Raw genomic sequence first — 10,045 nt, 5'->3', positions numbered from 1 at the left:
AAAAGGAGATCTGCTGATGTCTTATCAGCGTCAGGCCACAGTCTGGGTGAAGCGCTACACATACCACAAACTTCAAAATGAGCCACGGAAAACGTATTCAAAATGTTTTACTACAGAAGTGAAAGAACTTGAGCAAGAAATAACATGACCACAGTAGAAGAAAGCCAAACAATTGCGTAACAGAAAGAAGAAAGGGGGGGCGGCTTAGACTGGATGCCAGTAGGTAAAATCTTTAAACGCTGAGGCCACCGAACAAAGTTAAACTTGGGCGTTTGTGTGTTTTGGCTGAAAAAGTAGAACAATTTGCGACAGTCTGTCGTAGACATAGAACAGGGGAGTGGCCCTGCGGACTCACTTGGGCTTGGTCTCGGCATCTGTGACCTGCCGGATGTAGACAGCGTCTTCCGGGTGGCTGACGTCGCCCATCTCGAACATGTAAGAAGCGGCGATGGCGATCAGGCTGCCGTCGCTGTTGAAGGACAGCGACGCGATGCTCGTTGGGTAGCGGTGGAACTGGCACAAGCGCTTCTTGTTGAACGGATCCCAGATGTTGACAAAGCCATCAGACCCACCTGGAAGGAAGGAAGGTAGGTTATTTAAAGATTAGGGTTAATCAAAAGTCAAGTGTCACCCTTATTAAAGAGGACTGTCAACTTTTAAAATAAGCAACAAGTCCCGATGACATACCAGTTGCAAATGTGTTGTGCACGCTGTGAAAGGAGATGGCGTTGACGGGGTAGACTTGCTCAACTTGCTCCTTCAGCCGGTGGCACTTAAAGGCGTACTTCTTCTTCTGGACCTCCACACTCGGGTCCAGGTACTCCACAGCCACGCGGCCCTCGATGGAGCTCAAGACGTAACCCTGCGGCAGAGAAGAAAAGTTAGCCACCAGACAACCTGAGATGTTCTTGAATAAAAGAGTTTTCTTTTTTCCGGGCCGCACCTGCTTGTTGGGGAAGGCTCGGATGCAGCGGGTCTGAAACTTGAGACTGGACTCTCGCCTCTGCTGCACGTAGCCCATGTTTCTCAAGTCCCACACCAGCACGCGTCTGCCCGCGGTGCCGACGATCAGTCGGTCGCCCGCTACAGACATGGTGTACACCTTTAGATGAAAAGAGAGTCGATACTCAGACACACTCAGGCACTTCATTAGGCACACTTGAACAATCCAATCATGTCGTTACCCTCTCTGGTTGCGTGAAGGTGCCGGCGTTGCAGGGCGCCCTTGGATCCCAGAGTCGGACTGACCTGTCCCAGCTTCCCGTCACCATGACATTCACCTCCGGGCAGTGTTCCACACAACGGATGGCGGCGTCGTGCTTTCCCACTACGGTGTCTGCAACCAAATTAGTAAACCACAACATGTGTAATCTGCAGAGTAAGTAAAAAGTTTACACACACCTATTTCAATTTTCATTCGGGGACATAAAAAGTATGGTTCAACTGATGAAATGCAGCTTAAACTTTTCAGAATTCCGAATATGGCCAGCACATACCCTGGTCCGTATTCAAGTCATGCATTTTCAAATTTGCATCCAGATCTCCACTCCAAGCATGTGTCGGGTCCTGAGAGAGAAAAGTGACAATGTGTTCTTATCACAACAAATAAAAACAAATATTTAGGTGGCATTAGGACTGCTACATACATAAAAAGCACAATCCAGGACCGGAACCGTGTGTTGATACTTCATGCGCATAGTGTTGGCCACCACGTCGTAGAGGCGCACTGTGGAGTCCCAGGAGGACACCAGCAGCAAGTGTGCGGTGCTGGGGCTGAACTTGACGGCGGTGATGCCATCTTCTGGCCCCTGGTTCAATTTGTACTCACTTGCGACCATTGCTCTGCAGAAAAGAAATTTAGGTAACACTTCAACATGTGATTAATTTTATTTTAGAGCTGAATGTGAAAATTATTATTTACGGAAGAGGATTAGGGCCAGTGAAGAAGAAAAAAAAAGGGGGGGGTGACAGGATTCTGACTTTTTTTCAGTCAGAAGAAGCAGTACTTTTTTTTTTTTTAGTGTCCTCATGATGAGCATAAATAACTGTTTTCGCAGCATAATACAGAAACTACTTGCTTATTAGGTTAGGTAATCCTGATTATTTCATTCATCTGACAGAATCACAGGAACGTGTTTGTACTTGGAACAGGACGATATTTATCTTTAAAATAGAGAACATTCAGGAGTTAGCCTTAGCCCCGGGCAAACCGATCGCTCTAATGCTAATGCTAGCAACAGTGATGGCAAATACTTTGCACTTACCTTTGGTAGTGGCGGGGGGGTGTCAGGTAATAAGATATTTTATTCTCGACTTGAGTACGTTTTCCTAAAATATTTAGCTAACAAACACATAAATGTACGTCGAATTAAGAAAGGATAGCTAAGCGCTTCAGTGCATTAGCGGTCCGACAGCAGTTGCTAGTAAGTTGATGTTGATTGGCTAGAACAAAATTTTTACGTAGCCCGCCTGCGTGGTGATTGGTTCGTTTGATTCTTAGGAGTTCTTCCTGGGTCTCGGCGCAGGTCATGTGATATAGACGGCAGCATGGTGTTTGCGCATGCGTGATAAGGTCAAACGGATGCAAGAATAAATAAACCGTCACGCATTTAAATTAGTTAGTCCAGTTGTGCAGAGATTTGTGCAAAAAAAGGACAAAAGTGAAAAACATTTGTGAATGATTATATAACCGTTTACATTGGAAAAAAAATTGTGATTGAATGTATGTTAACCTTTCAATAAAACCGCATTCTTTTAAATTCTAATAAATATATCTAAGTCAGGTTTTTGCATCAATATATTTATCATGAGCCTTGTTGCAACCATATGTTGAACACGTAAGGTAATATCAAAATATTTAATCCCACAATTTGACATAGTCACGAGCACAATAAAGAGTCTTAAAATACATTATGTACAATCTTGCACATTTGAAATACTGTAAAGTAAACCCAAATATTTTGGAGTAATCAAGGACACTTATGGAGATTGTCTCTAAAAAAAATAAAAATGTAAATGCATGGAAAGTAATAGAGAAGATCAGACGTCCAACCTACAATACGTATATACAAACTTAATTTTCCAGTTACAGCAAATTCAAGGTGTGCTCAGGTATTAAACAGGTCTCAATAAAGGAACCGGGTTGGGGTAGTACATGTGATGAGAAAAGGCCAGGATTGACGCGTGGCCCCCGGTGGAGCTGCCGGCCGCACTCCCGCTGCTCTCCGGAGCTCCGTTCTCATGGTACAAGATGGGCACCCGCACGATCCTCTGCGCCGCAGCGTGGTTCAGATTGGCCGCCTCTAATTCGGCGGCCAGCTGTCTTTTCCACTTGTTCCTGCGGTTCTGGAACCAAATCTTCACCTGGGTCTCAGTCAGGCGCAGCGAGGCGGCCAGGCCGGCGCGCTCCGAGCTGCTCAGGTAGCGCTTGATGTCGAAGGTGGACTCCAGCTGGAACACCTGGCTCCTGGAGAACACAGTGCGGGTTTTCTTCTTCCTGCAGGGCTTCCCGTCAGAGTCGTCAGGTTTCTTTCTCCAGTCGTCCTCTGCACGCTCGCATTCCTTCTTTGGCTCCTCTGGGTCACTTTCGTCCTCTTCTGCGCTTTCTTCTTTGGTGTCCGGCTCGCTTTTGGGGGGGTCAGGTGAGGGTCTGTCGTGTGCCAACAGTTGGTTCTTCTCTGGAGCTGCATAGTAACAAACTAAAGTTACGGCAAAGTCATAAAATGATTGCATCACCACATAATGAGTTATTATTAGAATGAGTGGCAAACAATTTCATCTGTTGTCATTTAATTTGTAGCTGCTCGTATCGGGTTTTCTGTACATGTTGATGGAATGCAGTCACATATATTTGCATCTTTATATTCAATTTTTGCCTCCAGTAACTATTCTCATTCATGAACCTCATTTTCAGCACCAGTGAATCAATCACATTTTATTTTTTACAAAAAAATATTCAAAATAAATGGTTCAAAATATTTTTGCTTTCAAATATTGAATTTTTCCCGTAACCATTGTTTGACCGAAGATCAATACACTTGTGACCATACATTTTAAGATATTTAGAAAATATCAACTCGTTAAAGATTTTTTTTGAGGGGGGGAAACACCCAACAAACATTAAATGAAATGTGACGTACCTCCAGTTTTGGGGTGCGCACCGAGCGTGTAAGGATACCACCATGGGGACGCTGAGGAGAGACCGAGACGCTGTGAAGGCAACTCCAGCCGGGGTAGAGACAAATCGGCAAGCCGGGAAAAGAAGCTGCCCTCCAGGAAGCTTCTGGGCCTGGTGAACTTTCCGTGGTTCTGCTGGTCATCGATGCTGAGCAGGTTCTTGATGGAGAACTTGATGGAGTCTTTGGCTGACTGGCGCGTCTCTTGTTGCGCGTCAGGGTCTGCCATCATTCTTTAGTTCCACACCATCAAAATGTTACAAGTGAAAGTTGAAAAAGACAGCAACGGCCTCGCAGAAAAATAATAGAGTTCCAAAAAGTATCCAAAAGATGCACTTTCTGGAGTGCCGGAGAAGAGCAACAGGGTTGGGCTGGTGTCTTGGGTCTTTATGGAGATGTAATGATGACAGCCCAGTTAAAACACACTGGGGTCGTTGTGATTGGCCAAAGCAGCGAACAAATGGGCTTTGAGTCTGCAATAGGACAATCATAGATTCGAAAAGGAATACAAAAAGCTTTTTTGGGGGCAGTAGCCACTTATCCAATAAGAGCAGAGGTGGGCAAACCAAGGCCTGTTGGCCACATCACAATGTTCAACATTGACTTGAGAGCCATTAACATTTTTTTAGGATACTTTTTGCTTTCCTTTTCTTGAATGTTCTGCCATTTTAATCATAACAATAATAAATAATTTTAAGTCACCATTACTTCTCTTTGTGTATAACTGTATGTGCACAGCCATAATGTAAACAGCTCATCAGGTGTACCTAATAAATTGTCATTGTAACGTGTTTCACAAGGAAATTGAATCAGTTCCACCTGAAAATAAAATATCAGTAAATCAATTATTCATAATAGTCTCCCTTTAATGTGGAGCAGCAGAAATGATTAATATAGTAGGCAGCTCATTAAAGGTACGCTCAGTGTAATGCGAGTTTGTGCGAGGATGCCGCCACCTAGTGGCAGTAACCGGCAAAGGCACTGAAGCAGGCAAATAAAGAGAATGAACCACTACGGAGATACTGTACATTTCTGCATGATCGTAATTGGAAAATCCATACAAAGTGACAAAACTGCAATGCAAAAAATTGTAACAGTAAATCGATGTCTTGTAGAGAGGCGACTGCATCGTCCTTTCTAGCAATCTCACGTGACACACAAGAACGGGTGGAGGGAGTGTAACGCGACAGTGCAATCTGTCAGGCTCCAATTAAGAATTATGTTAAACGTCGTACTCCTTATCGATGAATTTTGCCATGGTGGACAGCTGGATGTTTGTCGTGCCCTCATAGATGGTACCTGCAGAATAACAGCATTGAAGTCTTTAATATTGCTACATTTGAGTCCAATTTAGTTGTACGTACCAATTTTACAATCCCTGTAATATTTCTCAATGGGGTAGTCTTTGGTGAAGCCCACCCCTCCCATCCATTCGATGCATTTGGACGTGGTCAAGGTTGCCACCTGGAGGAGACAAAAACAACACCGACCATTTTGGTTCCACTGTAGGAGTTCATGATATCATAATAGAAGGAGAGAAGAAAAAAAAGAATGTATGACGTCACCTCGGCAGTGAAATATTTGGCCATGCAGGCCTCCTTGATGAAGGGTCTACCGGCTTCCTTCAGACGAGCGGCGTTGTACGTCAGCAAGCGCGCGGCTTCGATCTGCGTCGCCACGTGGGCTATTTGGTGCTGCATGCCCTGGAGACAAAAATGTGTGTTCTGTAATATTTTGATGAGGGGGGGAAAAAAAAAACCTATGTGAGGTGTTTCATTTACCTGGAAGTCAAAGATCCGTTTTCCAAACTGCATTCTCTGTCTTGTGTAAGGAACTGTGTGGTCGAAGCAGCCTTGTGCAAGTCCCAACATCTATAACACAATGCGCGTTAAATGCAATTTTTTTTCCCAATTTATTATTATTATTTTTTTTTTACCTGTGCTGCAATTCCAATCCTGCCTTCATTGAGCATTCCAATCGCATACTTGTATCCATGACCAACTTGGCCCAAGATGTTCTTCTCGGGCACCTGCACAAATGCAGAACACAATTTAGGAGGAGTCACCGCATTCATTTGCGACAGCCGGGCTGGGTTTGGACCTTGACGTTGTCAAAGTTGAGCGGGCAGGTAGAGGAGGCGCACAATCCCAGTTTGTTTTCCTTCTTGCCGATCTCCAGGCCTTCTGTTTCCCGCTCGACGATGAAGCAGGTGATGCCTTTATAACCCTGGTATTCAAAAACCATCAAGGCCAGAAAGCCCTCCATTGATCAGAACTGTGGTGTGATGCCAGAAGGTACTCACGACTGAGGGGTCCACATTGGCCATCACCAGGAAGACGCCAGCATGCTCCGCATTGCTGATCCACATCTTGGACCCGTTGATGACGTAATAGTCCTTATGTTTTTCCGCACGTGTCTTCAGAGCAAAGGCATCACTGCCTGACTCGGCCTCTGACAGGCAAAAGCTGCCGACCTGCATGTGAGACTTCTCCTTGTAAACGCACTTCGGAATGTGCTTCAAACAAGGAAGTGCGAAAATGTCCCACCGTGTCAGTGGACAGTCTGCTGAGGTACTTCTCCTTCTGAGCAGCTGTTCCCAGTTGCATAAAGAGCGTGTTGATCAGCGTGTTCTGGATGTCGCACAACACCGACACGGAGGCGTCCACCTTCGCCAGCTCCTCAATGACCAGGATGGAGGAGAAGAACGTGGAACCAGTGCCACCGTATTCTGCGTCAATCTCAATGCCCATGAGCTGACAGGGGATCAGATGATTACTACAAAGCATTAGCCAACCGCATAATTCCTCATTTTAAAACAAAAATCATAGGGAGAAAGAAGGTTCTTACACCCTGTTCAAAGAGAGACTTGATCACTGCTTCGTCCATACATGAGTGCTCATCCATCTTTGCCACAAAAGGTGCGATACGCTCTTGTGCATACTTTTTCACTACAGAAAACAAAATCAACTATCTTTCAACATTTGAATGGATGCAAATTGAACTAGTCTGTTCTGGCTGTCAGTAATCAACACCCACTCACCTGATTCCCTCATCATGCTCTCCTCCTCTGAATATGACTGCAAGGGAGGAAAGTTTGCCACAGAGGACGCCTGGACGGAGCCCACATCTAGGGCAGACTTGGTGGACCTGCTCCTCCATCCTGGCTGGCATCCAATACACGCCCGAGTGAGCTGTCTGCAAGACTGATACAAAAGACACAGATGGGAATGCAATGATTTGCTTATGTCGTAATAACTCACAGCCTGTGAATGTCAATGCTAGCTGTTAGCAGGAGCCGTGCCAACAACGTTAGCGACGTAGCTGCCGTGCGGGCGTGCAGTGCACCGGAAAACATGATAAAATGTACTAATTCAAACCAATTTAAAGGGCAATGACGTGATATCCCCATTTGCTGGTTTACCTTAGACAAGGTCCTCACCAACGCGGCAGCCATGTTTTGTTACGCAATGTTTACATGCTCACTCATGTTGCATTTAGAAACCTAGGGCATTCTGCTATCAGAGCCACTTCATGACATGACAAGACAACCACTTTTAATCACGATAAGGATGTGATAGTATTTTATTGTCGACAAGATATACATGTGCACGTAGTGTTTATATTACATTGGAGATATAATATGAGATTTGGGTGAACATTCTGTGCGAATCGAAGAGGTTAATGTAATTTCCTAATTTCATTGAATGCAACATTTCCCAGACTGACAACAATGGCGTGATAGAAAGCAACCGACAGCTGCTTAGCGATCACCTATCAACGTTATTATAATCGTGTCCATTGAAAATAATTCCAAGTAAACGTTACATTTTGATAGACGCCAGGAAGAGTTTTCACGGACGACACAGTCCTGATAAGTCCGGTGCGGGGTCTCGAAATAGCGTGCTAACGTTAGCCGAGTTGCTATCATCCGCACAGGTTGAAAGTGCTTCTTTAGGCACATACTGGATCTGACCCACAAGTTGTGTGTCCTTTTTGGGGATGTTATTTAGGTCGCGCAGCTAAACAAGCACCATGGAAGAAATCAAGACTGAACCTGTGGATTTTGTGAGGGAATTCCAGGAGTACCTAACTCAGCAAACGCAGCACGTCAACATGATCTCGGGTTCGATTTGTGAGGAAAAGGACCCAGGTATGAAAAGCAGTCGGAACATTTCTTCTCCATCCTTGATATTCAGTTTAAGGTTCATGTGCACTCCTTTAGTAGGACAACTTTGTACTTATAGGATAAGTACTAGAATGAGTTACTGTATTGTTCGTGCTTTCGTCACCAGTGGCCCCAAGGAGTGAGCACAATGGTGTGGACGCCCCATCCGTGGAGGTAAGCCTACCCGTGGAGGAAGGGTCGGACGTGCAAATGGACGGCCTGGAGAGGACGTGTGACGGCAAATACAAGTGCAGCTTTTGCAGCTACGCTAACAAGGGAATGGCTCGCTTGATAGAACACATCCGCATCCATACGGGTTAGTTAAACTATTCAAGTCTAGTCCTCTCTCTGATACGGAATACAAATGTGCCCTCCCATGTGTCCTACAGGGGAAAAGCCTCACCGTTGCCAGCTGTGCCCCTTTGCCTCGGCATACGAACGTCACCTGGAGGCCCACATGCGTTCTCACACGGGGGAGAAGCCGTACAAGTGCGACCTGTGCGCCTTCCGCTGCAGCGACCGCAGCAACCTCTCGCACCACCGTCGCCGGCGCCACAAGCAACTCCCCGCTCGGGTGGCGCGCCCACCCTTCGCCGGCAAGCGTGGCCTTGCCACCCTGCAGAAGCGCAGCAGCTCGCTGGGTTTCGGCAGGCGCCTTCTCCTCAATTACACACCGCCACCGCCCAAGTCGGACTACGCCGACGACGTGCCTCACAAGAATCACCACCATCTGAACATGAATGAGCAAAGGAATTCTCCCAGGCTGCTGCAGAGTGACTTCAACAGAGGAGCTTTCAACAGCCCGCTGGAGCAGCTGGCTTCACTGCAGCCGGCCGACCTCCACTCCGGGCCCCCTCGCGTGCCCCCAAACGTTGACGAAAAGCCAATCGTGATCCAGGAAGTCACGGGCGCACGCCCCACCTTGTGTTCCAACGGTGTGCAGACCTTAACGCCTAAAACCGAAGACCCCGCCTCAGAATACCGGAGTTCTGCGTCCGGCCTGGATTTAGACGCCCACGATGAGGCTTTGTGTGCGGGCGGCAGCCGGGCCGGCACGCCCATTGCCGCTGACGCGGCGGAATGCGACAAGCCGCAGCGATGCCCGCATTGCGACATCCATTTCCCCGACAATGTCTTGTACACCATTCACATGGGATGCCACGTCTACGAGCACCCCTTCCGCTGCAATGTCTGCGGCCACACGTGCACCGACAAGTATGACTTTGCATGCCATTTTGCGCAAGGACAGCACAGAAAGTAACTCTGACTGCGTTCGGAATCACTCACAAGCCAACATACACTACTCATGAAAAGTTTGGCCTTTCACTCCTCTCGCCTCAAGAATTTTGCCGTACTGTTTTGAGCTAATTTAGCTGACGTAGTTCCTCAAATCGTGCATATGCTCCAATAGATCCCAATCACTTAGACGCCTATTTTGAAGAATTTTGTATTTCTTTGCAGGAATGTTGTTTTACATAGGCAGCCACACATGAAGCTAAATGAAAGTTGACAGTATTTTACATTGTTTTTTTTTTATAGCTTGGGTGAATTAGCATGACACACCTTTCATAGTACCTGTAAATTTTGTTTTTATGTGTATATACTGTGCTGAGTTTTAATTTGTTTGTACTTAATTTTTACTGTCTACTTGTTTTGTAATTGAAGAAGTATAAAGGTGAAAATTTTAATTCAAATCACTGGTTTG

General features: G+C 46.1%; 4 protein-coding genes across 4 annotated transcripts; 1 reads left to right on the top strand and 3 right to left on the bottom strand.

The window, feature by feature from the left end:
- Positions 1 to 90: 90 nt before the first annotated feature.
- On the bottom strand, positions 91 to 2,470 carry bub3 (BUB3 mitotic checkpoint protein). The gene is made up of 7 exons (XM_088360284.1): positions 2,265 to 2,470; positions 1,647 to 1,842; positions 1,497 to 1,566; positions 1,185 to 1,336; positions 944 to 1,102; positions 688 to 862; positions 91 to 572 (listed from the first exon to the last, which is right to left on the bottom strand). The coding sequence occupies exons 2-7, from the start codon at positions 1,836 to 1,838 to the stop codon at positions 352 to 354; spliced, it is 969 nt and encodes a 322-aa protein (XP_088216410.1). The 5' UTR covers positions 1,839 to 1,842; positions 2,265 to 2,470; the 3' UTR covers positions 91 to 351.
- Positions 2,471 to 2,920: 450 nt separating this feature from the next.
- On the bottom strand, positions 2,921 to 5,042 carry hmx3b (H6 family homeobox 3b). The gene is made up of 2 exons (XM_088360399.1): positions 4,140 to 5,042; positions 2,921 to 3,683 (listed from the first exon to the last, which is right to left on the bottom strand). Exons 1-2 carry the CDS (start codon positions 4,405 to 4,407, stop codon positions 3,115 to 3,117), a joined length of 837 nt encoding a protein of 278 aa, XP_088216525.1. The 5' UTR covers positions 4,408 to 5,042; the 3' UTR covers positions 2,921 to 3,114.
- A 145-nt stretch (positions 5,043 to 5,187) lies between these two features.
- Positions 5,188 to 7,710, bottom strand: acadsb (acyl-CoA dehydrogenase short/branched chain). Its single transcript, XM_088360395.1, has 11 exons — positions 7,597 to 7,710; positions 7,216 to 7,378; positions 7,023 to 7,123; positions 6,722 to 6,928; positions 6,478 to 6,648; positions 6,276 to 6,401; positions 6,112 to 6,204; positions 5,957 to 6,046; positions 5,741 to 5,878; positions 5,540 to 5,639; positions 5,188 to 5,474 (listed from the first exon to the last, which is right to left on the bottom strand). Exons 1-11 carry the CDS (start codon positions 7,627 to 7,629, stop codon positions 5,398 to 5,400), a joined length of 1,299 nt encoding a protein of 432 aa, XP_088216521.1. The 5' UTR covers positions 7,630 to 7,710; the 3' UTR covers positions 5,188 to 5,397.
- A 164-nt stretch (positions 7,711 to 7,874) lies between these two features.
- LOC148382330 (zinc finger protein Pegasus-like) lies at positions 7,875 to 10,034 on the top strand. The gene is made up of 3 exons (XM_088360396.1): positions 7,875 to 8,325; positions 8,468 to 8,656; positions 8,730 to 10,034. The coding sequence occupies exons 1-3, from the start codon at positions 8,208 to 8,210 to the stop codon at positions 9,599 to 9,601; spliced, it is 1,179 nt and encodes a 392-aa protein (XP_088216522.1). The 5' UTR covers positions 7,875 to 8,207; the 3' UTR covers positions 9,602 to 10,034.
- Positions 10,035 to 10,045: the final 11 nt, after the last annotated feature.

This window comes from Syngnathus floridae, chromosome 18 (genome assembly GCF_059516105.1).
Source record: "Syngnathus floridae isolate MCC-2025c chromosome 18, RoL_Sflo_1.0, whole genome shotgun sequence".
NCBI lineage: Eukaryota > Metazoa > Chordata > Actinopteri > Syngnathiformes > Syngnathidae > Syngnathus > Syngnathus floridae.
This window is presented reverse-complemented; position numbering and strand designations above follow the sequence as displayed.

Bases quoted from the DNA above. Each gene is read 5' to 3' on its own strand.
- hmx3b (XM_088360399.1), bottom strand. From the start codon at position 4,407: ATGATGGCAGACCCTGACGCGCAACAAGAGACGCGCCAGTCAGCCAAA. The intron at 3,684-4,139 runs GTACGTCACATT...GTTACTATGCAG, and splicing joins TGCGCACCCCAAAACTGGAG to CTCCAGAGAAGAACCAACTG.
- LOC148382330 (XM_088360396.1), top strand. From the start codon at position 8,208: ATGGAAGAAATCAAGACTGAACCTGTGGATTTTGTGAGGGAATTCCAG. The intron at 8,326-8,467 runs GTATGAAAAGCA...TTTCGTCACCAG, and splicing joins TTGTGAGGAAAAGGACCCAG to TGGCCCCAAGGAGTGAGCAC. The intron at 8,657-8,729 runs GTTAGTTAAACT...TGTGTCCTACAG, and splicing joins ACACATCCGCATCCATACGG to GGGAAAAGCCTCACCGTTGC.
- acadsb (XM_088360395.1), bottom strand. From the start codon at position 7,629: ATGGCTGCCGCGTTGGTGAGGACCTTGTCTAAG. The intron at 6,649-6,721 runs GTGGGACATTTT...TCTCACATGCAG, and splicing joins GCAGACTGTCCACTGACACG to GTCGGCAGCTTTTGCCTGTC. The intron at 5,475-5,539 runs GTACGTACAACT...GTTATTCTGCAG, and splicing joins TTACAGGGATTGTAAAATTG to GTACCATCTATGAGGGCACG.
- bub3 (XM_088360284.1), bottom strand. From the start codon at position 1,838: ATGGTCGCAAGTGAGTACAAATTGAACCAGGGGCCAGAAGATGGCATC. The intron at 1,103-1,184 runs GTAACGACATGA...TTTCATCTAAAG, and splicing joins CCTTCACGCAACCAGAGAGG to GTGTACACCATGTCTGTAGC. The intron at 573-687 runs GTATGTCATCGG...CCTTCCTTCCAG, and splicing joins GCACAACACATTTGCAACTG to GTGGGTCTGATGGCTTTGTC.